Raw genomic sequence first — 26371 nt, 5'->3', positions numbered from 1 at the left:
TTGGCTCAAGACCAAAATCAAATAACAAAATTTTCTAGTCATCCCAGCATAGACAGTAAAATGACCCTATGGAACATCTCCAGATACTGAAGACTTCTTGAAAAGTCAATCTACGTGAAGTATACAAGGTGCTCGACTTCCATAATCTTATAACATACTTTCTATTCCACACATATCATTTACCCAAGGAATAACAGCAAGGACTTGGAATTAAGAAAACAAAATGTTTGGAATTGGTTCGACCTTTACAGAGAGCTGAATTAGCAGAAGGCTCCCTTGAATGTGTGTATATAGAATAATGGTTAAGCTGACTGTTGATGGTTAGTGGTGAAAGACTGAAAATCCATTTTATGGGCACCACTGAAAAACAATAGAATAACATTGCAGTAATGGCAGAATCCTGCCCCAATGACTGGTTTCTATTGGAAAATTTAGACTTCATTTTACAACAACATAAATTGATAATGCAAGGTACAAGTACCAAATCACTACAAAACAACACTCGAGACGCTTAAATTGCTACAGCCGGTAAATTCCTCATATGCAATATCATCACTCAGCAACAGTGAGTGACTACTAGAGATTTTATTTCATCTTCAACTTGGTTGACAATATCTACACACCACAAAGCTGCACAGGGTACTATATATCGACAAGGTATTCTTAAGTTGTTTCACTGATCAAGTACAACTTCTGACCATCAGAAATCATATCTATGTCAAGAATTTTACCTGCATCTTCTGATAAAATACAAGAGCCAGAAGGGAAGTTGAGTTGTTCTGTAGCTGCAGCAACGAGCTCTTCCATACTCGTAGGTACCCACAGTACAACACCATGTTTCCTGACATCCTTTGACTCCCATGGGTGGAAAGCGAATACAGTACACTTCCGCGGGTGCATTTTTTCTGTTTTACACAGAGATTATATGGTTAACAAGCTTGAAATAACCTAGCTAATAAAAAAAAAAAAAACTTTTTGTGTAAGTAACAATGTAGCTGGTGACGAGGAACTTTAGTTTGGTGATGGTGTTGCTTCTGCAATACCTGAGATGTCGTGTGAAACACTGGGGAATTCCGATATTTGAGCTGATTTTGCTTCTTCCAGAACCTTGATCAATTGATTGTTTCCACTCAGTCTAGCTTCATCAACTGGAGTATTTCCCCATCTGCAATATATTAGGTTTCCTTTAGGTTTTAAGAGGCTAGCCATTTTGGAATATGGGTATAGCTATGCACAATGCAGCTAGTACACCGTAATGTTTTGAAAGCGCAGCCATGACGCAATTCACTTCAGTTGGCCTGTAAACTTGAAGGAAAGAAACTGCACCAAGCTCAAGAAAAAAATTGACCAAGCATCTAATAAGGTCGGCATGGAAACAAAACTACCCATGTGACGAATGATCATATATGATTCAAGGCATTTTAGCTTGAACTGGGATGGACTAGACAACAATCTCATCTAGGTCATGAACGAAATTTTAACAAAACAGGTTTCACCTCAAGAAAATTGTGCCAGGATATCCTCACATTTGAGAAGTCATTCTCATTCTTGATCCGCCTCTATCTCATTTGGTCGATGACAGGAAACATATGAAAAGCCATCAGTGCAAAATTCGAATTAAATGATACAAAAATTCAGAAGTTTATTTCGAAAGCATTTCATTTTTTACATGATGCCTCATATTCTCAACATTTCATTCTGAAATGACAAGGGAGAAGGTTAAAGATCTATTTTCCCATTTGACTGAAGAACATAGAAAGCTTTCTCAAATGATTAAGAATAAGCAAGCATTGATGTAATCTCAAATCGATTGGGTATTATATTCAAAAATAGCAAGAGGAAAAGTTATTTGGTAGCTGTCAGGATAATCATCTATAAAAAGATGATTGTAACTTTTTAAATGTCACAGATGATAAAAACAAAAAGTTGAAAACCTTCCAACCACAAAATGATATTGTGAAATAGAATAAGAATAAGAAGAAGAAAGGTCCATTGGTTAGAGGATGCTAGATTCAAGAACCTAATTACGCCTCAATCAAAATCTAGTTGGGGTTGGCTAAATGACCAGATGAAAAATTCAACAATAATCAAGAAAAAAAAAAGTTACTCCCCTCAATGAATCCCCAAATACTGATGCAACAATATAAAGTAAATATTGTGTTTCCCAACATGGTAAGCACGCTAGTCTACGTTACAAGTTATGACAAAAGGTAGCTTGCTCTAAACTAAAGTTCATACTCTTTAAGAAGTGACTACAGTAATATAGCAATAAAGATTTAACTGGTACCTGTCTTTTGAGAAAACTGAAGCACCAGCTCCTAGAAGCAATCTCGCCATCGCAAATAATCCTTGAGAAGCTGCTACATGGAGTGGTGTCCGGTAATCATAGTCTTTGGAGTTCGGATCAATACCATTAGACAACAGCCTTCGTAGTAGATCTGAATCCCCTTTTGTAACCAACGTACACAAGAAGCTACCAGCATTTTCAATCTCCAACATAGCACCTTTCTTAACAAGTAATGAAGCAACACGATCATGTCCATTCTTGATAGCTTCAAGGAGCGGTGTGTTGCCAAAGTTGTCTTTTTGACAAAAATCATGAGTTGCAATAAATATTTGAGAAGAAGGAAGTTCACCGGTCAAGTACAGGTTTTAGAACTTACCTGAAGCATTGAGATCAACATCTTCTTGGATAAGGAAAAAAGAGATGTCTTCATATCCTCTGGATGCTGCAAGATGCTGTTCATAAACAAAGCCTTGATTAGGAATAATTTTTCACTCTTTTAAAATTCAGCCTTCTTTTAGAATCGTTCTTTTGAATATTTTTCTTAAAGACAGAATCAGTATGTTGATAGAAGCAGCATCTGAACTTCAACTAATAATGCCTGCAGAGTTTCAATCTGGAATTCCTTATTGATTAACTCATATTTGTAAAAACAGCTAAATGCTACCAAATGTGCTGCATGATTTACAAATTTGCACACGCAAGAAAGAAATTCATGAGCTTGGAAAACAAACAACACATTATGAACAAAGAGTTAAGGTCCACTCATGGACTGATAAACACTCAAATGGCTGTTGATTTCACAAGAGTTCAATAGTTACTCAGAAAATAACAATTTTTCAAAGAATCATCAAGAAGTAATGAACCAGAAAAGCTATACGTTTCTATTGGCTAAGACCATACCAGAGGTGATCTTCCATCATAATCTTTCTTGTTGGGATCGGCTCCAGCTCGAATCAGACTCTTCAGCTGGTGCAAATCACCATGATAAGCTGCACTATTCACTTTCAAAGCAAGCTCAGCCTCTTGTTTCCCAATGTGGTATGTTATATCTAACTCCAGTTCTTTTACACAAAGATCAGAATCCTTTTCCTGTCAGTTAAGACTGCTTTAAGAACTTTTGAGTCCATAAGTATTAATGCAAAAGCAGTTAATTTCCAAAAGGATAACAATAATTAACATATATTAACTTACTAATCCAGATGTACTTTTCTAGTCAAATCTTGTACAATTGTACTAGTAACAAGAGAGAATAGAAGCCATAGGTGGTATGGGTGAAGAATAGCATGCCACCCAAGACAGATTACCTCTAGTAAGTTAGTCAAGATTCTTCTCCCATCATGAAAGTAGATCTCCAAAATATTTGAAAACGACTGCTTATCAATCCGTATGAGTCTGCATAGTTCACAAACACGAACAGTATATGGTTGTGGAATGTTGCAAAGAATGGATATTTCTCCGAACGAGCTATTTGGCTCAAGAAGTGCTACTTTCTCTTCTGACCCATCTTCCCCTATACCAATTGCCTCCTGGATCAAAATAACCACAATGAGTCTAGCAGTATCAGCTGCAGCTCGATGCCAAACATGAATCGATAAGTCAGCAGTTGTAAGATTTGCAGAAGTTTTGGAGCAATGGAAACTAGAGAACAGGTACACTGCTATTTCTCTCAATTTTCTAGAGTTTCTAATAACACCATCACAGTCTAACAATTTCCCAGCTACGGTTAGTGAATTCAATAATAGATCCAGAACTAGTGATATTAATAAGGTTTAGAAACCTAAGCTAACATGAGGTAGAATAATTTTTAAGGTATCAAATGAATATAAGCTTATTACTACATAAAAGGTTACAATAGAAAATTCTGAACACAAATAATAATGGCAGAACAATTTACCAGGACACCATGACAGACAAAATAAAGTTGGTCCACTGCATGCCCCTGTTCCATGATCACTTCTCCTGGAAGGAAAAATTCTTCACGCACTCGAGTTACCTGAATTTTTTTCACAAAAATCAGCCCTCAGCGCTATATTTACTTTATCTTCTTTAACGGAGCCCCAATCAAAACCAAACAGAGAGACGCGAGGAGGCAAGCATCCAAAGGTGTACTAAAAGAGGAGAGAAGCACGCATGTCAAATTGTTTCTAATTTAGCGGAGGGTGACAATGCAGGTTGATGAGGCAGAAAAGCGTGTCTACATGCAGAAAACAACCATGAAGTTACCAAGGACCAATTCTACAAATACGTTATAAACTAGGATCCCAACCTTTCTGTCCTTGGGTGCACGTAAAATGTGCAATACAATTTAACTAAGCAGGCGAAGTTGAAATAAAGACGAATTATGTAAGCTGTTCACAAAATTCAGAATATGAGCAACTCTGGATCTTAGATTAATAGCTGACTCATTGTGGAACATATGGCGTGGTCTATTTTACTTCCTGCTTCACTGGCCAGTATAGCAAATAGATAAGGATCTTACAAGGCATCAGATTCTAGAGGTTGTGGCAAAATATCTCGTATAATATCATCGATTTCAATTAGAGTGAAATTGAAACAGACCTCTTCAGAAAAGAGAAAAGGATAGAAACACTGTTTTGCGATTAGATAATCAATCATTGACGAAAAAAGTATACTTACAATTTGACTTATGAATTCTGAGGAGCAGTCCCTGAAAAGAGGAATATTTTCAATGCAAGACTGATATAACGTCTGGGATATCTGCAAAAAGGTTGACGTATTTGTTATGTATTGCTGAAAGAATGTTATATGCATCAGCAATGAGAAGGAAAGGTCAAAATAAAAGGCAAGAATAAATACTAACTTTAGAAGCGCTAACAAAGATGGTTAATATGCTTTTTTACAACAAAAGAAATTCCCAACTAAATAAACCCCCACCCAAAAAAAAAATCATGCACAGTGATCTTGCTTCTTTTAGAGTCACAATGTCTGATTTTTTCTACCCCGTGACGGATCCAGAGGGGCTCTGTGGGTTCGGAAAACTTACCGCATTCTGCTCAAACCCTATTAACAAATCCCAAAATAGCATAAGCAAATACTTGCTTTGCCAATGAATGATCTCTCGTGACAAAATTATGGAACTGGACACTGTTCTATGGTAGTGAAATTCCTTGTCACATAAGTAATGACCTGCAGGAATGGTGTACAACTGCCCGGCCACATATATATACACTTACTTGTGTGTGTATGTGCGTGAGAGAGAAAAAACAATATAAGCAGAATTAGATTTATAGTTCAGAACCCACAGCGTCTAAATTATAGATCCGCCACTTTCTTTTACATACCTTGTATTCTCGCCATCAGTAACAAAGGAAAACTAACTTGTAATTAACTCTATGGACCAAATATAGCACCGTAAATTGAGGAAAATGGAAAAGAAACCACACAATTCAAAGAACTCAAACTAGCTGATTCCAATGTCCCAGAGTATTTGAAATTTAATGAATATAAAGCAAACTGCTCACAGTGAGTTACATGAAGATTTTTCCTTTGTTTATTTACCTTGGCACGAATTGAGATGGGAAGCTCCTGGAGAATGGCTCCATCAGTGTAAGTGCTTTCATATTGTAATTGCAAGTGATCTTTAATTTGATTACGAATATCCCTTCCGAGTCTATTTCTGTTCATATAGTTCATAAGATCTGTCATTTTATCCCTGTATCGCACAGTTTTTGATCCCTTGACCATCAGTGCTGTCATGTTACCAATCAAATAAGCACCAAGAATCATGTCAAAAGAGACATAAACCATTACGAATATCATTTCCCTCAGATTGACTGCATGTATGTCACCATAACCTGTAGGACAGAAACACATCTTCTACTATTAGTAGTAGGAGTGCTTGCACATCCAGAAAAGGTATAAAAAGAAGCTACGAGTTAAAAAAAGAATGGCCAAGTTAATAATTATCATGAAGAAAGAAGAGAAACCTTCCTTCAAAGCGTATGAGTACCACTCCAGAACCAACAGCTTGCTTCTTTTTATGTAGCATTTCAACTAATTTCTTCTAGTTATATTATTCCCATTACCCAAAAAAGCATTTTTATGTTGTTCGTCTCTTTCACCAAAAACAATCACTATGTTAATCCAAAACTATTTAAAAGCAGCACCAACCTTATGAACATCTATATTTATCTGTCAATCATTCAATATTTATGATTACTCAGCTTTACGGTGCCAAATCGATTATTTGTAAATAAAGATAACTGGACATCTCGAAAAAAGGATTTTGAGTTCGACTGGGTGTCACGCATTTAGTTTTTTTTAAAAGGCTCAGGACATGCATAAATACTGGATTAAACGGATAAGAGCAATTATTTAGGAAAACATAAAGGTATAAAGGTTATCGCTTCCTTAAAGGATTAGAATAGATCTAAAAGCCAGTTATCACACGGACCTAATATAACAAGCACCTAACACTCTCAGCCAAACTTTCATCACATTTACCAGTCGCACCTCATGATTAGTTTGTACTATTTCAGACCTGCAGTTGATGATACTTCTATTATTCAGACATCTGATTCAGGTATTTATGTATGAACTTAATCTATTCCTTAGAAGATAAATATGAATAGAAATTGGAGAAAAAGGTTTCAGTTCTAGTCCTGGATGTTAAATGCCACATGTTGAATTTCAAACTCAGGGTTTGAGAACTTCATAATTGTGAATGAAATCTGAAGAGTCCCACATCGGTGTTTCAAGGTATGGGTGGTCTCTTTAATATGGCTTGAGCAATCCTCACCTCTTAAGCTAGCTTTTGGAGTTGAGTTAGGATCAAGATCCATTTCTTTACAAAATCTAGAGACACAACTCATATCATATGACACAAAATAAGAAGCATCTTTACAAGCAAAATGTTGCACCTTCCATTTACAAATACAAATTAAAACAACAGGTATAAGGAGAAAAGGACAAAGACAACTTGACAGCAAACACTAAACTGAAAAATTATCTAGGAGAGAGGGCATAAAGCCCAGGCATAAAAAACCAGTTCCCAACTTTAATCGTGGATTGTTGCTCGAACAGTCACAAGAAATAACTAGCAGTCCATTTTATAGAGGAAAACAACTGAATATGGTGAATCGTCTAAGTTGCTTATTGTGGACAATATATCATCAGCTTTCTAATCATCTCCAATAGAAGTGGAATATACTTTCTCAGATAATTACGACAGTGAATCTGAAAGAAAGCAATAGACATACCCACAGTTGCCATAGTGATGATGGCAAAATACAGAGAAGTGATGTACCGCCTCCAGAGATCAATATGTCTAAAGTCTGAATAACTGTAGTCTCCTAGGGTCAAACTCCCAATCCATGTGTAGCCTTCTTTCTCTGGAGGCAGAGTAGTAGCCAAAAAGTAAAAGATGCAAGCTGCCGTATGCGTGCAATAGAGTTCAACAACGATAAGTTTTAAAATCCTAGTAAAGAAATAATTGATCCGAATATCTTTCTCCATCTTCGTGAAAAAGTTAGTAACTCTACGCACCCTGCTCAACCTAATCCATAAAAGGTATCTCACTCCCTCACTTTTGCCAGCAGCCTGATTATTCAAAAAGAACAGCTTTAGTCAGAAGGCATCTACTTGAACCAAGTATCTAACATGAAATGCAGGTATTAACTCGTTTTAAAATTGTCCTCTTCACCAAGGGTAAAACTAATAGGAAGTAAAGTACAAACTGCAGCCCTCTAACTGACAAGAAAGTTTTGATTTATCTTTACTAGGTTGCATTGAAGTTTATGGAGAGGAGCATATTAAGACAAGTGAGTTTTCTTCTAGTAGAATTATGCCTCTGAGCCTCTCAAGAATGGATGCTTACATGCACAAGCTATGAGGATGTGAACAGCAGCGAAACAAGTTTATCAATCTCCAAAACTTTAAATGAATGTCATCCAACACTATTTTTATTCCTCCCTATTGTTGTTTTCCACATTATCATATTCTCTCATAACTGCCAAATACTGGTTTTGTTTGCATGTTCTAAAACATTTGGTGGATGTCCAAATCAGGGGCGTATGTAGGCTTAAAGGTGGGGGTTCAATTGAACCCCCAACTCTCGACGCGGAGCATAAATTTATGTGTAAAAAATTATTAAAATTATAATAAATACTCCCTCTGTTTCAATTTATATGAACCTATTTCCTTTTTAGTCCGTGCCAAAATGACCTCTTTCCTAATTTGGAAACAAATTCACTTTATGAAATGATTTACAGCCACACAAATATTCAACACTTATTTTGAACCACAAGTTTCAAAAATCTTCACTCTTTCTTAAATGTCGTGCCCAGTCAAATGGGTTCATATAAATTGAAACGGAGGGAGTAGTAGATATGAACCCATAACTTTTAATACAATGGGTTCAACTAAAAATCTTAAAAGGTTGAACTCCTTAAGTTTAAATCTTGGATCCGCCTCTGGTCCAAATTAAGTAAAAGATGTAAGAATATTGTCTTTTAATGAGACATTTAATGTGGCCCACAATTATGGTAACAAATTATTTACCTTCTCTTCCAAGTAAATAATGAATATAGCAGATAATAATTTTGATTATGCATATCCGGAAGTTTCCTTGATGGAGGAAACATTTATTAGGTGTCCCCAGGGTAACCATATTTTATGGAGAAGTCTCTAGGGTCAAAGTTATTGCCTAAGAGTCCCTATCCTACCTATAAATACCCCTGTGACTCCATCAGTCCAGTATTCTGAAATTGTGATAGGCATAGGCTAGAAGGCTCTAGGGTTTTTTTTTTTCACTATTTCTTTCAGGGTTACAATTCGGTAGTAAAACAAAGAAGACGATTCTCACACTTGAACAACTATGGCTGAAGGTAAGTTCCTGTTTAATATTCCGCTGCGATGACTCTGTGTGTATGTGTTAAGAATTACAACATGTGGTATCAGAGCTTTCCTTTAGCTGTATTGTTCAGTACTATATTCAGATTAAGATCAATACCGAAGGATAGGATAAATATGGCTTTAAATTCTGCCACCATAAAGTTTTCTGTTTGCTCGAAAACTTTCCAGTATATGTTTCAGTTCCACAATTTTATGTTGGAGTAAAATTCGAATGGCGTCCTTTAATTTTGTGGCGGCAGATTGATATGTTTTGTTTGTAAGTCTACTGTTTTTGTGAATACTTAATAAGATCTGGTTTTCTTTTAAGTTTGTATCGTGACTAACTGAATGGCTCATGTTTAGTAGTAATTTGCCTATTAGATCAAGCCTTCGTATAATAGAATTAGTTGTCACTACAATTGTCTAAATTTTGTATCTATTTGTCGAGTAATAGAATATTCAATTGTGGATGGGATGTTACTGTTGCTTGTATTCTTCTGGTCCAATTGCTTTTAACGTTCTTGGATCCACATGAGTCTTATTCTGATTAATGTTAATTCAGTCCATAATCGGTTAAAAGATTTTGTCCAGATTCATATTCATTATTTGCTTGATCCTTTTTTAGACGTAATAACAAATTTACTTGTTTAATTAAAGATTTGAGCAATCATGTTACTTCTGGACATATATATTTGTTTTAAAGATGCTTTGGGATTATAAGTACTTCTGCTACTATTTTAATAAATTCTTATAATATTCAGATTATAATAATTATAAGAATTACTTTGCTAAGTACTATTGAGGTTTTATAAGCATTCTGCTTACATATTATCTATCTACTATGAAACTAATCAACATATGGTTTAAGTTGGTTATTAAGATCAAATTATAGAAAGATGTCATTTTTAAGTTTCCTTTATATCTTGTGCACGGGACTAGCCACAGCATCTTGAGTACTTGATATAAAAGAAATTAAGATGTTTAATCGCATAAAGTTTAGTAATTAAAATTATAATGACATCTATTTAGTTCAGTTATTTCATTAAAATGGTAACCCGGCTTCACAGGGAGGTAACTATTTTGGTGAGATTAATTGGAAGGAGATAGTAAACCTTTTAGTTTGAAAATTTTCCTATGCCCACAGGTACGGATTGTTTTCTAGTTTTATTTTGGTTTACTAGTCTAATAAAGTTAAGTAAATTCTATGCATGTGTTGCAACCTCTACCCACAGGAAGGTCTTGAATTTACTTAGAATCGGTATTTACGCGATTCACTTTGATGGTTTGTACTTCATAGCTTATGTGTGCATCCTTGTTTTGCACTTTTCACAGCTTTTCCTACTGCTATCTTTAATGAGAATGCTCGAATTCCGATACTGTCTGGTGACAACTTTACTGAATGGAAGGAGAAAGTCCTTCTCACTTTAGGGTGCTCGGATTTGGATTTGGCAATCCGTGTGGAAGAACCACCTAAACCCACAGAATCAAGTACGCCAGATGCTAAGGCTTATTATGAGCGGTGGGAACGATCTAATCGCTTGAGCTTGATGCTCATAAAGGCTCATATAAGCCAAAGCATTAGGGGTTCCATCCCTAATAGCGATAAGGTCAAAGCTTATATGAAGGCAATTGAAGAACAATTTGTAAGCTCTGACAAGGCGCTGGCCAGCACCCTTATGAAGAGGCTCTCAAGTATGACCTTTGATAGAAGTCGTACAGTGCGCGAGCACATTATGGAGATGAGAGACATTGCTGCTAAACTCAAGTCCCTTGAGGTTGATATGTCTGCACCATTTCTTGTGCATTTTATCCTCAACTCTCTTCCCGCAGAATATGGTCCGTTCAAGATATCTTACAATACACATAAAGATAAATGGTCAATTAATGAACTCCTGACCATGTGTGTTCAAGAAGAGGAGAGGTTGAAGCATGAGATACCTGAAAGTGTTAATTTGGTGACTCATGATAAGAGAAATGCGAAGAAGGGCAAAAGTGTTCCTATGAAGAAGAAAGGCATTGTTGATAAAGATTCTTGCTGTTTCTGCAGAAAGAAGGGACACTGGAAGAAAGATTGCCTGAAATACAAGAAATGGCTTGAGAAGAAAGGTAATTTTACCTTTGTATGTTATGAATCTAATTTTACTGAAGTTTCTGATAATACATGGTGGGTCGATTCTGGTTCCACGACTCATATTGCCAAAACCATGCAGGGTTTTCTAACTCTAAGGAAGCCGATGGGAAGTGAACAAAAGGTTTATTCTGGAAATGGATGCCATCAACTGTGGAAGGCGTGGGGACTTATAGGCTTATTTTCAATTAGATTTAGAAAAAACCTTTTATGTTCCATCGTATTCTAGAAATTTAATTTCTCTTTCAAGACTATCAGTTGCTGGTTATGATTTCAATTTTCATTATTCTTTAGTTGAACTTTTGAAAGATAATAAAGTTATTGGTTTTGGAAATTTGGATGGAAGATTATTTAAATTTGAGCTAGATCCCATGATTGAATGTAATGTTTTAACTCTGCATGATAAAGAAATTGGCACTAAGAGATGTATTATCAATGAGAACTCATCAAGTCTTTGACACAAAAGATTGGGGCATATCTCAATTGACAGAATCAAAAGGTTAGTTAATGATGGAGTTCTAGAAGCTCTTGATTTTTCCGACTTTGGGACTTGTGTGGACTGCATAAAGGGTAAGCAGACCAACAAATCCACTAAAGGTGCTAAAAGGAGTTCTCAATTGCTTGAGATCATACATACAGATATTTGTGGACCTTTTCCTACCCCTTGCTTGAATGGCGAAAGATGTTTTATCTCGTTTATTGATGACTATTCAAGGTACATGTATCTTTATTTTCTGTTTAACAAATCAGAAGCACTTGATGCTTTTAAAGTTTACAAAATAGAAGTAGAGAAACAGACAGGAGCTCAGATCAAAATTGTAAGGTCTGACAGGGGTGGAGAATATTGTGGTAGGTACACAGATAAGGGACAAGTTAAGGGTCTATTTGCTGAGTTCCTTGAAAGTGAAGGTATAATTGCCCAATATACCATGCCAGGAACACCACAACAAAATGGTGTGGCAGAAAGAAGGAACCGGACATTAATGGACATGGTAAGATGCATGATTAGCAGATCAAGTTTACCTTTATCCTTATGGAGTGAAGCCTTAAAAACCGCTGTGTATATTTTAACTAAGGTTCCATCCAAGGCTGTCCCCAAGACGCCATTTGAATTATGGAAAGGATGGAAACCTAGTTTAAGCCATTTACACATTTGGGGATGTCCAACTGAGGTGAGGGTTTATAACCCTCATTTGAAAAAGTTGGATGAAAGAACAATAAGTGGTTTCTTTATAGGCTATGCAGTTAACTCTAAAGGATTTAGGTTCTATTGTCCTTCTCATTCTCCTAAAATTGTTGAGGCTAGAAATGCTAAATTTCTTGAGGAACATGAAGTAAGTGGGAGTGGTTCGACTCAAGAGGTGGAATTGCAAGAGATAAGGGAACCACCGGTGGTACTTTTATACATTGGGAACTTGAATGTAGTTCAGACAAATTCTCATGAACTGTCTGAAGAGCAACAAGTTCAAGAGCTACCACCACATGAGGAGCCACATGAAGATCAACCCACTTTACCTGAACCCATTGAAGGAGTGTCTGAACCAGTGGGAGTAAGAAAATCCTCAAGAGTTCGCAAGCCAGCAATTTCTAGTGACTATGTTGTATACCTTCAAGAGTCTGATCATGATATTGGACTTAAAGATGAACCATGCTCTTTTTCACAAGCCATCAGTGGAGAGAACTCCACACTTTGGTATGATGCCATGAAAGAAGAGTTGGAATCTATGGCCAAGAATAAAGTCTGGAATCTCGTTGAATTACCAGAAGGAGTCTCTACTATAGGATCCAAATGGGTTTATAAAACCAAAAGAGATTCATCTGGTAATATTGAACGATATAACGACAAACTTGTAGCCAAAGGTTTCACTCAAAAGGAAGGCATTGATTACCATGAAACCTTCTCTCCAGTTTCAAAGAAGGATTCATTAAGAATAATCATGGCATTAGTAGCTCATTTTGATTTAGAGCTACATCAAATGGATGTGAAAACGGTTTTCTTGAATGGAGATCTTGAAGAGGAGGTATACATGCGTCAACCTGAAGGTTTTTGTGATAAGGATAATAGTCACCTTGTTTGCAAGTTGAATAAATCCATTTATGGACTAAAACAGGCTTCCCGCCAATGGTATATTAAATTTCATAATGTTGTTTCTTCATTTGGATTTACGGAGAACATCATTGATCAGTGTATATACCATAAGATAAGTGGGAGCAAATATATTTTCCTAGTCCTATATGTGGATGATATTTTACTTGCTAGTAGTGATTTGGGATTGTTGCAAGAGACGAAACAATTTCTTATTCAGAATTTTGAAATGAAGGATATGGGTGAAGCTTCCTATGTCATTGGCATAGAGATTCACAGAGATAGATCTCAAAGATTACTTGGACTATCTCAAAAGGCCTACATTGAAAGAGTTCTGGAAAGATTTGGAATGAAAAACTGTTCACCTATTGCAGCACCCATCATTAAAGGTGACAAATTCTCATTGAATCAATGTCCACAAAATGCATTGGAACAAGAGCAAATGAAAGGCATTCCCTATGCTTCGCTTGTTAGGAGTCTTATGTATGCACAAGTCTACACTAGACCTGATATTGCCTTTGCAGTAGGAATGCTTGGCAGATATCAAAGTAACCCTGGTCTTGATCATTGGAAAGCTGGTAAAAGGGTTTTGAGATATTTGCAAGGAACCAAGGATGTTAAGCTCTCATACAAATATTCTGACTCATTGGATGTCATTGGATATTCAGACTCTGATTTGGGTGGATGCAAAGACTCTGGTAAATCTACTTCTGGATACATTTTCCTTCTTGCTGGAGGCGCTGTATCTTGGAGGAGTGTTAAGCAAACCATTGTTGCAACATCCACAATGAAAGCTGAGTTTATTGCATGCTATGAAGCTACATCACAGGCGTTATGGTTGAAGAATTTCATTTCGGGCCTTAGAGTTGTCGATTCTATAGCAAGGCCATTGAGAATTTTTTGTGATAATTCAGCTGCAATATTCTTTTCAAAGAATAATAAAAGTGGCAGCCGAAGCAAGCACATCGACATAAAGTATTTGATGGTTAAAGACTATGTCAAGAAGCAAGATGTGAGTTTTGAACATGTTAGTACTACTTTGATGATTGCTGATCCTATGACTAAAGGTTTACCAGCTAATGCTTTCAAGGATCATGTAACCCGTATGGGTCTTAGTAACTCAGTTTAGTCTTGCTTTGTTCTCTAACACTTGGTCTAGACACTATCATTTCTTTGTTATACATGACAGTGCACATTTTGGTTTTCATGTATTATGTTGTGATCATTGGATCAATAAAGTTGGACTCTGAATGACTTATATTAAGTTTATCCATAAAGATGTTGGACACTTTGTTAGAATATATTGTACATCGTAATACATGGAAGGAAGTGTTTGTTTAAAAGCATGACTGCCATGATTCGTGTAGTAATGTGTTCTAGTTGAAGTGATTGTTGCATAAAAATTTAGATGAGTGAATAAAGTTTATGGCCATGACTATCACTCAAACAATTATCTGATTATAATATGCGGGCCAAGTGGGAGAATGTAAGAATATTGTCTTTTAATGAGACATTTAATGGGGCCCACAATTATGGTAACAAATTATTTACCTTCTCTTCCAAGTAAATAATGAATATAGTAGATAATAATTTTGATTATGCATATCCGGAAGATTCCTTGATGGGAGGAAACATTTATTAGGTGTCCCTAGGGTAACCATATTTTATGGAGAAGTCCCTAGGGTTAAAGTTATTGCCTAAGAGTCCCTGGCCTACCTATAAATACGCCTGTGACTCCATCAGTCCAGTAATCTGAAATTGTGATAGGCATAGGCTAGAAGGCTCTAGGGTTTTTTTTTTCACTATTTCTTTCAGGGTTACAATTCGGTAGTAAAACAAAGAAGGCGATTCTCACACTTGAACAACTATGGCTGAAGGTAAGTTCCTGTTTAATATTCCGCTGCGATGACTTTGTGTGTATGTGTTAAGAATTACAACAAAAGATTGACCGATAAAATGGTGCTAGCAAATTAAAAAGCATGTTAAAGAGAGGACGTTGGAGAGAATATACCTTATAAATGTTATCCCACGGCATGCAACTGAGAAGATCCACGATAAAATAAGATTTCAAGTACCTGCAACGAGAGAAAATCAGCTAATTTACTTAAAGGCATACCTTCTGTTGCATCCCTCTTCGGTGGTGGATTCAGAATTTAGACGTTCAGAATTTGAGATGAGTTCTGAAATGTATGTCTATTTTTTCTATATTCGTTTTTAACACATATATGCAAGATTCGACCATGAAACACTAGGTTCTGCCCAACCTGCGAAACCATGTAGGATCCATCACTATCCCCTCTTGTGCAAATAGTAAACTAGGATGGAAAAGGGGACTCACCGAAGAGCAATAGGCGTTCGTTTATACACGATCTTGTAGGTCTGGCTATCCCTGTAGGCTACAAAAAATTGCAAGACTATGTCGACAAGAAAAGCTATTTGACCACAAATGTCCAAGAGAAAGAGGTTCCTCGGCAGTCCCTTGAAGAATGCAAACTCCATTGGTGTAAAAAAAGATGAATATATCGCCCAAATCAGGATAAACTTCTCCCATAGCTTATACCACCTGCATCAAGTTTTCTAGATCATCAGTTGTAAAACATTAAAGAAATATTCCGGAAAGAGACTTAAAATGATAGGAAACCACGAGAAAACAATGGAATTGAGAAAGCAACTGATGATGCAAATGAAAACTCTCATAACACAAGCAAATGTGCTTTCTTTACATCAGTTAATGATGTACTTATTACAAAGAGGAAAAAGTTAGTTATTAATACAAAATTATCAAGTCAATCGGTTTAACTTTATGAGCTTGTTTATGAGTTTACATTTTTACCTAAAAGATAATTATACATAAATGTTGGTAATAAAAGTCTAATAGTCTGAAAATAAGATACTGCAACATATTACATGCACTTATAGTGTGAAAAAAGAAAAAGTTGTGTTATAATTATATAGCACTTCTTTCCTGTTTATTTGTCCCTCTCCCTTATACTAAAAATAGATAATTCTTTTTACCTGTCCATTTTAGTAAATCAAGATAGTTTTATTATTTTCTTTCAATATAGTTTTATTATTTTCTTTCAATATTCTTATTATTAGTATCAAGTAACTACATAAAGTACTAGCAGTCAAACTTAGATTTTCAAAGCATAATTAATAAGGATAATTTAGTAAAACAAACCTCTAATGAATAGTTTTTAAAAGGGAGTGTCAAGTCAATAAGGACCCAGTAAAAAGTCACGGAGGGAGTGTAAGTAAAATCTAGGAACTTTTATTACTATGATATACTTCTTCCGATTCAAAACAAGTGTCCACTTAGCCTTTAGCACGCCCCTTAAGAAAATACTAACTCTTAAAAGAAATATGTATTTTGACTAAACCATCTTTAATTAAATACTAACTAGTTAATGTAATTTCTTGGTTACATAAAAATTCACTTATCTAAATAGGGGTAAACTTGAAGAAAATAATTAATTTCTTCTTGATTACTAACTTATTTTGAACCAAAATAAAAAAGTTAAGTGGACACTTATTATGAATAGGGGGGAGTATTTCTCTTTATAATATAAGTTTTGTAAACATTAGTTTTTTTAACTTAACGCCACTCATCGAGCCACTGCTGTCAGGTCAGACTTTATAGTTCCTCCTCCAAGCAGCAACCCCTTCCACCTTGTCAACCCACTGGCAGCTATTTTTTCATCTCACCCATAATTCTCGTGTTCTTCTTCTGCTTCTTCTGATTTTTCTTAAGAGTTTAAATTATATATGCATGGTGTAAAAGATATTCTTGCGCAATCAGATCACTTATAAGTAATTGCGCATAATCACTATAACAAGCATTAATTGGTAACTTGATACAAACAGTAACTAACATGTTATTAAAGGCAAAACTTCAGTAATAATGTAAAAAAATCTATAAACTATCAATGTAAAAAAACATGTATAAGCATATAAACCAACCATGTCAAATTTACAAAGCTAAACCAGATTTCCTAAAGGAAAAGGTCCAAATTAACCTCTTCATTATACAGAAAATCTTAAATTTATCATATGTTATACTTTGGGGTTATTCATACACTTACGGTTAACAAATCATCTTGTATTTATTTTGACTTTAATATAGCTCCAATGTGTACTAGGTGAATTCCCATCTGTCAAAATATTTTAGGAGAAAGGTGCAAATTTATTGCTCTACTTTTGATTATGTGTCCGTTATCTTTCATGGTGGAGCTCTGATAGACGTAAGGGTAATATGAGACAATTTGCTAACGAAAAAGGTATAAATAACCCCAAAGCATAATGGAGAGTAACATTAATATATTTCGTATAGTAGAGAGTATTTTTAACCATTTTTCCTTTCTCAGAAAACAAAATTAGTTAGGTATCTAAAAATGGAACCAACTCAAACTAACAAATCAAATTAGTTCAACCACTAAGATAATAGTATTACTCAACCAATTTCTTAGGAGAAGGTAAAGAAACACGTTAATCCACGCATGAATCTAATCCAAACTTCTAAAATCAATTCTTTAAAATACTACACCAAAACAAAATTCAGACGCCACCCAAAATTATTGTGGTACATAATTTTCAACTATTTATTTAATATTATAAAGAAATTAAATATAAATGGATGAAATTACAGGACAACGATACGCACAAATCACCAAAAGCGATATTTTGTTTTTTGACCTATTACCTAGCATTTTAAGAGTGCATGTGGAGTACGAAGTCTTTGAGGTTCAAGTTGGTTTTATAGTTCTTTATAAAAGTGTTTTTAGTTTTATATTTTCTTATAAAAGTTTTTTTATTTTTATATATACGTATAAGATATCTAAATAAACAAGATTGTCGGATCATGTACTTCTATTCAAATAATAAAGAATATATTCGCACATTTCTCCTTCTTAAGTTTTACTATATTCGCACATTTCTCCTTCTTAAATCTTAAGTTTTATTACTCACCTTCATTTTAATTTATTTGTCTTCCTTTCCGTTTTAATATATTTAAAAAATAATATCACTTACTAAAATTTAATAACTTTTCATAACCAATATCCTATATGACATATTTAAATCACAAGATCGAAAAGTCTTCTTTATTTTTTAAACGTTTTGAGTCAAATTAAGACGAACGAATTGAAACGCAAGTAGTACTCCCTCCGGTTCAAAAGAAGTGTCTACTTAACTCTTACCACGCCCTTTAAAAAAATATTAACTCTTTAAAAACTATACTCCTATTTTGACGAAACTACGCTTAATTAAAATTTCTATATTACTATTAACTTGACACATTAGATCTAGTCAATTGGGACTTAATAAAGACAAATATGAAAAAATAAAGTTAGTTCCTTCTTGATTATATAAGCAGACACTTATTTTAGACCAAAATAAAAAACTATGTGGATACTTATTATAAATCAGAGGGAGTATTAGAGGGTGTCTAGATTGGCTTATTTTAACTGCTTATCGGCTTTAAGCTCTTTTTTACTTGTCGTGTTTGAAAAAGATAAAAAGTATTTTTAAGCACTTATTATTTTTAGGCCAAAAAAGTACAAAATAAGCCAAAATCAAAAGTTAGATATTCCTAACTTATACTTTTAACTTTTACTCCCTCAGTCTCATAATAAGTGTCACCTTACCCAAAAATACGCATATTAAGAAACCAATAATGTAATGTGAAGTTTACTAAATTATCCCTACATAATAAAAATAAATTACTTTTTCCTCTTGATTAGAGCATGCATGAATAGTAATCCTTTTGATATTGGTAATCCAACAATACCAAATTATTATGTGGCTTGTCCAATCATCGTTTAGATGTTACTTTAACTTTTCAGCTTTTGTCTAAGGGTAAATTTGAAAAAAACTAGCTAATTTAGGTCTTTATTTCCTAAAGTGACACTTATTATGAGATAAAAATTATTGGCTAAGATGACACTTATTATAGGACGGAGGGAGCAACTTATAAGCTACTTTTAGTAGGCGTTTAGACATGCGATTTCATCTCATGAGATGAAATTAGCATTTGGACATGCGATTTCATCTCTGATTTCATCTCATGAGATGAAATCCCAAATCATCCAAAAAGGCATGATTTGGGAAGTTGAAATCATGATTTCAAAAAATATAAATGTAAAATTTGACCCATACATTTATATTTTGTAAAAAAAATCCATAAGTTGGTAGATATATTTACCAATCATGTTTACCAACCATAAGTTGGTAGATATATTGTTCGTGCCATGTGGGAGGATTATATTAAAGAGTAGTTCATTACTATTCATGTTAAATTTTCCTTTTTATTGAACTAAAGTTTGATCAATTGATGTTGTATTTTTTAGAAAGACCTTCTCGTAGTGTATTAATTTTATTATGAATTATGATTTACTCATTTGGTAAGATTATATAAAAATTGGAAAAATTTTTATAATTTTCACAACTTGTGAAATTTTTATGTTTATAAAAAAAAATTACAACTTAGAGCCCGTTAAGCTGTTTTCAGCTTTTTTGAGTGTTTGGCTGGTCAGCTTAAAGTCATTTTGTGCTTAAAATAAGCTCAAAAAAATAATTGAGTCCATTTGACTTAACTTATCTAAAGCAGCTTATAAGCTGAAAACAGCTTATAACAAAAAAAAATAAGTTAGACTACTCCAACTTATTTTTTTTAGCTTATAAACTATTTGCAGCTTATAGGCATAAGCCCATCCAAACAGATTCTTAAGAAATTTAAATTGTATGTCCAAACATGATTTCATCACATGAGATTGAATCACGTCCAAATGGCTCCTTAAAAAGTGTAACCCAAACTCCCTCTTCAGTCAAGCCAATCTCACTAAAGCGGCTGAGAAATGAGAAGTCACAAATGTTGCTTTCAGGTGCAGCAGTAACATGATAGGTCGGCCAACGTGGGGCCGGAGAGAGAGATAGGTTATAGTTGGTAGCTTATTTGCCACCAATTATTTTTTTCTTTTTCTCTTATTAATATTGAAACATCTTTTCTGGCTACAACTTAAACCGCGTACACATGTTCCTGCAGAAATTTGGCCCCCTTTGTCCATAGGTACCAAAAAAAAAAAAAAAAAAACTTTTTTTTTAAATTTTAGAGTTGAAATTTTATTTGATCATAATTTTTAAAATTGTAATTTTTGATAAAATATAATTGTAAAAAGGTGAAAAAAGTGAAAAAAAAATAAAAAATAAGTTTTTTAAGTTTTTAGTATTCCGGAATACAACTTCAAGTTATATTCGAAATTCTCATGGCCAAACGCTAATTCCGGAATAAAGTGAATAATTCTTATGGACAAACGGGAGCTTTAATTTCATTGAACACGCGAGTCATGAGTGTAATGCGATTTGCGAATTTGTGCTTTCCAGTACAGATAAATTTTATACAGCTATAGACTCCAACATAAATTTAGTGTTCGTTATAGTTTGGATGGCATATTTGTTATAGAATTTGTATTAGCATTCAATTGATTAAACTATTTAAAAGCAAAAAACTTTCTAAAAATAATTATACTTGTTATTTAATGATCTTTACATTGTTAATCTTTTCACATAGTTTATATTATAATCTCTGCATAAATAGTAAATGAACAAATGGATACCTTTTTTCCCATGAGAACGCTAAGCACTAATACTATTACTCCCCTCTATCCCATTTATGATTTGAAACTTGTAACTTCAATAAGCCATATGTATTTATATGACTCTCCGTTATCTCATTAAGTGCAACATAAAATGTGGAGTATCAAATTAATTTTAAATAAAGTAATTTTTTGATAAACTAAAAATAAAAATAAAATATCATATAAATTGGGACCTAAAAAGTACTCCTTAAGTGACTCTAAACACAGAGTTTAAGAAAATAAAGGGAGACTTTTGAATCCTGTAATCTTAAATTAAAAATGTATGTTGTCTTCTAAATCTTGTAGTCTTAAATTTATCATGTAGAATATTGGAATTGGAAACTTACTACATATAAAAAAAGATACTCTTTTTAGTACAGACCAAAAAGAAAAGTAATATACTTAAACTAGTACGGTGAGAGTATAACTTATATAGAACTACTAATTGAAGTACGAGACATAAGAGATAGCAGTAATCAATAAGTACTTGTGTTCTCTTTTAATCTGTTTAGGTCTTAGAGCCCGTCTGGATTGGCTTATTTTTTAGCTTTTTTGAGCGTTTAGCTAGCCAGCTTAAAGCCATTTTGTGCTTAAAATAAATCCAAAAAAACAATTGAGCTCATTTGACTAGCTTATCTAAAGCAACTTATAAACTAAAAACAATTTATAAGTCAAAAAAATAAGTTGAGCTGCTTTTTTAAGCCCATCCAAACAAGCTCTTAAAATGTACTACATTAATTAAGTGTATGTTTTATTAAATTATCCTCTGATACATTGAAAATCTAAATAGGAGTATGTGAGTAGCACTACTTAGTAATTAGAAGTGTCAAAATGGGCTTGCCCAACCCAACTCAGCCCTAAAGGATCGAAGAATTAAATGGGCTAGGACGGGCTGACCCTTTTAATTGAAGGGTCTGCAAAATGACAGCCCAACCCAGCCCTAAGCGGGCCGCGGGCTAGGACGGGACAGTCTTTTAAATTTTTTCGTCTTCCGAAATAATATTTTCTAAGTGATTTTTGGTACAATTTGAACATGAAACTTTTGCAATATGAAATAGAATCTTCTACCATACATTCTTGCGCAAATCCATATCATAAAAGAAAAAATTCAAGAGAACAAATATAAATTATTATTTTTAATCACTGATTTAGATCACGTTCAAAAGAATTTAAACATAATATAAATTCTAAGACTAAAAAGTATTACTCCAGTTTCTAATTACTACTTAGTAGTAAGTACATTTTTTTTTCTCATTACTTTTTATCTTTTTGTTTAATTTACTTATATTTTTTAAAAATTAATTAAATTATTAGTCTTTTCGGAAACAGTCATTCTACATTGATAGGAGTAAGATCTGTGTACACTCTACCCTCTCCACACCCCACGTTGTGGGATTTTACTGAGTTTTTGTTATTTCCGACCTCAAGGGCCTTCCTCAGCCCAACCCTTGAGGCCGGCGGATCAAAAGAGGCTGGACTTTTGAACCTCACTTCTATATAGGTCAAAAAAATCTTAATTTAACTCTATTTAAATAAAGAGTTGGGTTGGATTTGACAGACCTGGCTGGCCAAAGACAACTCTAGTTGTAATCAATGGTCTCTAGCCAAACTGGCTTATGTTCTCCCTAAACCCAATGAATGTGCACAGGTCTGCTGCACATCCGCGAAATCCTCACCAGCTATGACGCATATCTCACACGAAAATGATTCTTATCTGACACCCAAAAATGACAAGCCGCCGTTATCTTTTTTTCTCGTGAAGGTACCCAAAAATTAACTCCTCCGGTAAACAACTTGCTACGATCAATAAATCTCACTAATCATATAAATCTATTAAATTACTTCTCCCTTCCTAAAAGATTGTCCTCCTTTGATTTGATATAAAATTTAAAAAATAAAAGATTTTTTTAAAATATGTAATTCAAAATAAATTTTAAATATTTGTATGGTTGTAAATCATCTGATAAAAGCGGATAATTTTTTTGAGATAGACAAAAAAAAAACTAGGATAATTTTTTCGGGACAGTACGTCTTTTAGTTTATGTATACTGACAATCCTAAACTGAATGGTACACAAACATGCCATCCCCAGACATTTTTACGTTTCCCTTTCAGTCTACTGCCTCTTGTTTTTTCCTTTTTGTTGGTACAACCAATTTGGGTAAAAACTTATTTACTGTATATCGGATATTCATTCCGCTAACTTAATACATACAGTACATAACAAGAGTCTTCGACAGTTCAATTATAGTTAATTAATAATGGAGTATTTTAATTTACGAAATCAGTTAACCATTATAAATTGCAGTGGTCTCGTGAAAACACCATATACGTGCAAGTCTTTACTAATCTAATATTCACAATCCAGCTAATCAAATACATGTCACATAGGACATAGAGTTAATAGTCAAAAACACATCCTAACTATCACTTTTTCGCTAGTTTCATACCCTCCAGCAATCCATTACTTCCTTTTCATCACTCTTTTTTTATTAAAACACACCTCGATGAGTTGTTCAAATATTTATTCTCAATCAATAATAGACACGTGTAGGCTAACTCAACATTGAGGTGTGTTTGAATAATGAATTGTTGAAATATGAAACTCTTTAAAAAAAAAAAAAAAAATATATGTTTTTGATCATTAACTCTATATATTAAAGTAAAGCTTAATACAACGAATTTCGTCACTTTCATAATTTTAACTTGAGATTGACTTTTTCATTCTTAGGACCTGAAACATTTTGAAACATTTTGAATTAATGATCAAAAACGCACCTCAAATATCACCTTTTAGAAACAGTATGACGAAAATTGATTACTGCATCCAGAGAGTGAGAAGAGTACCTGTCATCGGGATAAATGAGGAAACTTTGCGAGATGCCTCTGAGGCCATTGATGCCTCTTAGGACGTTTTCCCTGCTAAACGTGGAGGGACTACTACTGGAGTCGTTCTCCATCATCGTTAATCGACTGTTACCAGTTCTCAACGATTTCAAACTATCTTTTCTCAAATCCTCCATCTTATACTCTCTTGATGAATCTCTTCCCTTCCTCTCATCTTCCTCCATTAATTCTCTCCTCATCGACATATCAGATCGATTTCACTGTGTCTGTTACTCACACAGAAAACTCGAAAATATTGCTATTTTGGATTGATTTCTCTGTTTTTGCAGAAACTGAATTGATTTTCTTCGAATCTCACTGTATCTGTTACTCTTCTTCCCACAGTAAACACAAAATCATCTGGAAAATCCAACAAGTACAGCTAATTTGGATTGATTTCCCTGTTTTTGCAGAAATCGAATTGATATTCTTCGAATCTCACTGTATCCGTTACTCTTCTTACAAAATCATCAGGAAAATTCGAAAGTTAAGCTAATTTGGATTGATTTCTTTGTGTGTATGCAAAAACTGAATCGGTTTTCTACGAATCTTACTCTTCTTCCAAAAGCAACAATAAACACAAATGATGAGAGAGAGAAAAAAATGAAAGTTAAGCTAATTTTGATTCATTTCTGAACTGAATCTATCTTCGTAGAATCTTACTGTCTCCGTTACAGTAAACACAAAATCATCAGAGAAAATTGAAAATTCTGCTAATTTGGATTCATCTAGTATTTCTTTGAGCAGAAACTGAATCGATTTTCTTCGCAATACAATGTGAAATCCGTTTTTCTCAAAGTAAACACAAAATCATCGGGAAAAAAATGGATAGTTCTGCTAATTTCGATTCATCTTTCTGTTTATGCAGAAACTGAAAGGATTATCTTCGCAATGTCAAATCCGTTGACTGATGATCTTAGCTTCAAAGTATTGAACTTCTAGAAAGTTCTTCAATGTATGAATAGGTGAAGAGAGAGAAATATAGTTGGAAAATGTTGATTTTATGACAAAGTTTAACTGAAATTTTCCGAATCTATGGCTATTGGATAGACAGATTTATATGAGAGTGAACTTTTTGGCTAAAAAAGGTAGGAGGAGGGAAGGTATTTATAGGAAACTGAGTAGGCGTTTGGCCACAAAAATCAAATATTTTGAATTTTTGAAGTTAGAACTGAAAATAGAGTTGTATTTGATTAATCGCGTAGATTCATATTGTGTGTATTACTATATGTTGCTTTATTTGTTTTATATCTCGATATTTTATTGTCTTATTTTTCTTATAATCCTGCATTGATCACGTTTTTATAGCTGAAGGTCTATTGGAAATAATCTCTTTGTCCTACAAAGGTAAAAGTAAGTTTTGTTTATATCTTATCCTCCCAAAGACCTACTTATAGTATTATACTGGGTATATTGTTGTTGTTGAATGTACTGAAAGTGGAAAAAAAATGAAAGAAGAAAAAAGTGAAAGTTTCAAGTTGTATTTGAATTTTCAAGGCCAAAAAATGATTTTCAAATAAAGTGAAAAGAATTTTCGGAAAAAAATTGAATAATTCTCATGGTCAAATGATTTCTAAATATAATTTAAAATTATATTTGAAATTTTTATGATTAAATATTGATTTTAAATAAAGTGAAAAAATTCGGGAAATATGAATAATTCCATTTCCAAACGGTTCCTGAAACTCTGCTGCAATTCTTTATTCTTATCTACTACTATGCGTTATTAAATAATCTAAACTACTTTTAGTAAATTAAAATTTGAAATTTGACGTTACGTGTATACAAACAGTTGTAGCTGATGTGATGTAATATTCATACAGTTGTACTCTTAAAAAGTTAAAATAATACATGGGCCTCTCCTATTTTACGTGTCAAGATTCGATTGGTATAAAATTCAAAAATGTTTTTTTTGCTGTCACGCCCCTAAACTATAGGGTGGAAGGTGGAACAAGTTGATTTGTCGGACTTGAACCCTGCAAATTGATTCGTTGAGTTAGAGCCTTGTTGGATGGACTTAAAAAAATTACTTTCAGCTTATAAGCTGCTTTAGATAAATTAAGTCAAACAGAATAAATTATTTTTTGAATCTTATTTTAGCACAAAATGACTTATAAGCTGCCAGTCAAACACTCAAAAAAGTTAAAAATAACTTATAAGTCAATCCAAACGAGCTCTTACTCTGAATAAGATAATACTTTAAGCGGGATTTTCGGTAGACAAGAAAATTGTGTATAAAATTTAATTTTTTTACCCTATATTGATATAGACTTAGCCAGATTATCATGTAAATTGTGATTCGAAATTTATTGGAGGAATAGTTGAGCTTGTAGCTCTCAGGTAAGTTAAGGCTTACTCTTTTAACAGGGACTTTCATTAGAACCACCATGATACCATGATTCGTGAAATTCATATTCTATGTCTTTTTATGCTCAATTATTCAGTTCACTCCATTCTAATTCATTATGACTTTATATGAAAACGTGACAATAATATATGCT

The 26371-nt window shown here is 33.8% G+C and overlaps 1 protein-coding gene across 5 annotated transcripts; it reads right to left on the bottom strand.

Moving 5' to 3' along the window:
* Positions 1-361: 361 nt before the first annotated feature.
* Positions 362-24960, bottom strand: LOC132640560 (potassium channel SKOR-like). Of its 5 annotated transcripts, XM_060357181.1 has the most exons (14): positions 23832-23968; positions 22545-22698; positions 15692-15916; positions 15365-15428; positions 7507-7846; positions 5807-6102; positions 4925-5005; positions 4182-4280; positions 3592-3813; positions 3188-3376; positions 2664-2739; positions 2288-2582; positions 1044-1165; positions 362-905 (listed from the first exon to the last, which is right to left on the bottom strand). In XM_060357181.1, the coding sequence occupies exons 3-14, from the start codon at positions 15850-15852 to the stop codon at positions 664-666; spliced, it is 2187 nt and encodes a 728-aa protein (XP_060213164.1). In that variant the 5' UTR covers positions 15853-15916; positions 22545-22698; positions 23832-23968; the 3' UTR covers positions 362-663. The 5 variants fall into 5 exon arrangements, 4 of the variants coding, with proteins under 4 accessions (XP_060213164.1, XP_060213163.1, XP_060213166.1 ...); XM_060357180.1 differs by lacking the exon at positions 22545-22698 and having other exon boundaries at positions 23832-24959; XR_009582281.1 differs by lacking the exons at positions 362-905; positions 22545-22698 and adding an exon at positions 1497-1563 and having other exon boundaries at positions 23832-24960.
* Between the last annotated feature and the right edge of the window lie 1411 nt (positions 24961-26371).

This window comes from Lycium barbarum, chromosome 5, assembly GCF_019175385.1.
Source record: "Lycium barbarum isolate Lr01 chromosome 5, ASM1917538v2, whole genome shotgun sequence".
Classification (NCBI taxonomy): domain Eukaryota; kingdom Viridiplantae; phylum Streptophyta; class Magnoliopsida; order Solanales; family Solanaceae; genus Lycium; species Lycium barbarum.
The sequence above is the reverse complement of the archived record's forward strand: the minus strand, read 5'-3'. Positions and strand labels throughout refer to the sequence as shown.

Excerpts from the sequence above, each read along its gene's own strand:
- LOC132640560 (XM_060357180.1), bottom strand. The coding sequence starts at position 24,076 with ATGTCGATGAGGAGAGAATTAATGGAGGAAGATGAGAGGAAGGGAAGA. Across the intron at positions 4,281-4,924 it reads CAGAATTCATAAGTCAAATT|GTAACTCGAGTGCGTGAAGA; the intron begins GTAAGTATACTT and ends AAAAAAATTCAG. Across the intron at positions 3,377-3,591 it reads TCTTGACTAACTTACTAGAG|GAAAAGGATTCTGATCTTTG; the intron begins GTAATCTGTCTT and ends CTTAACTGACAG.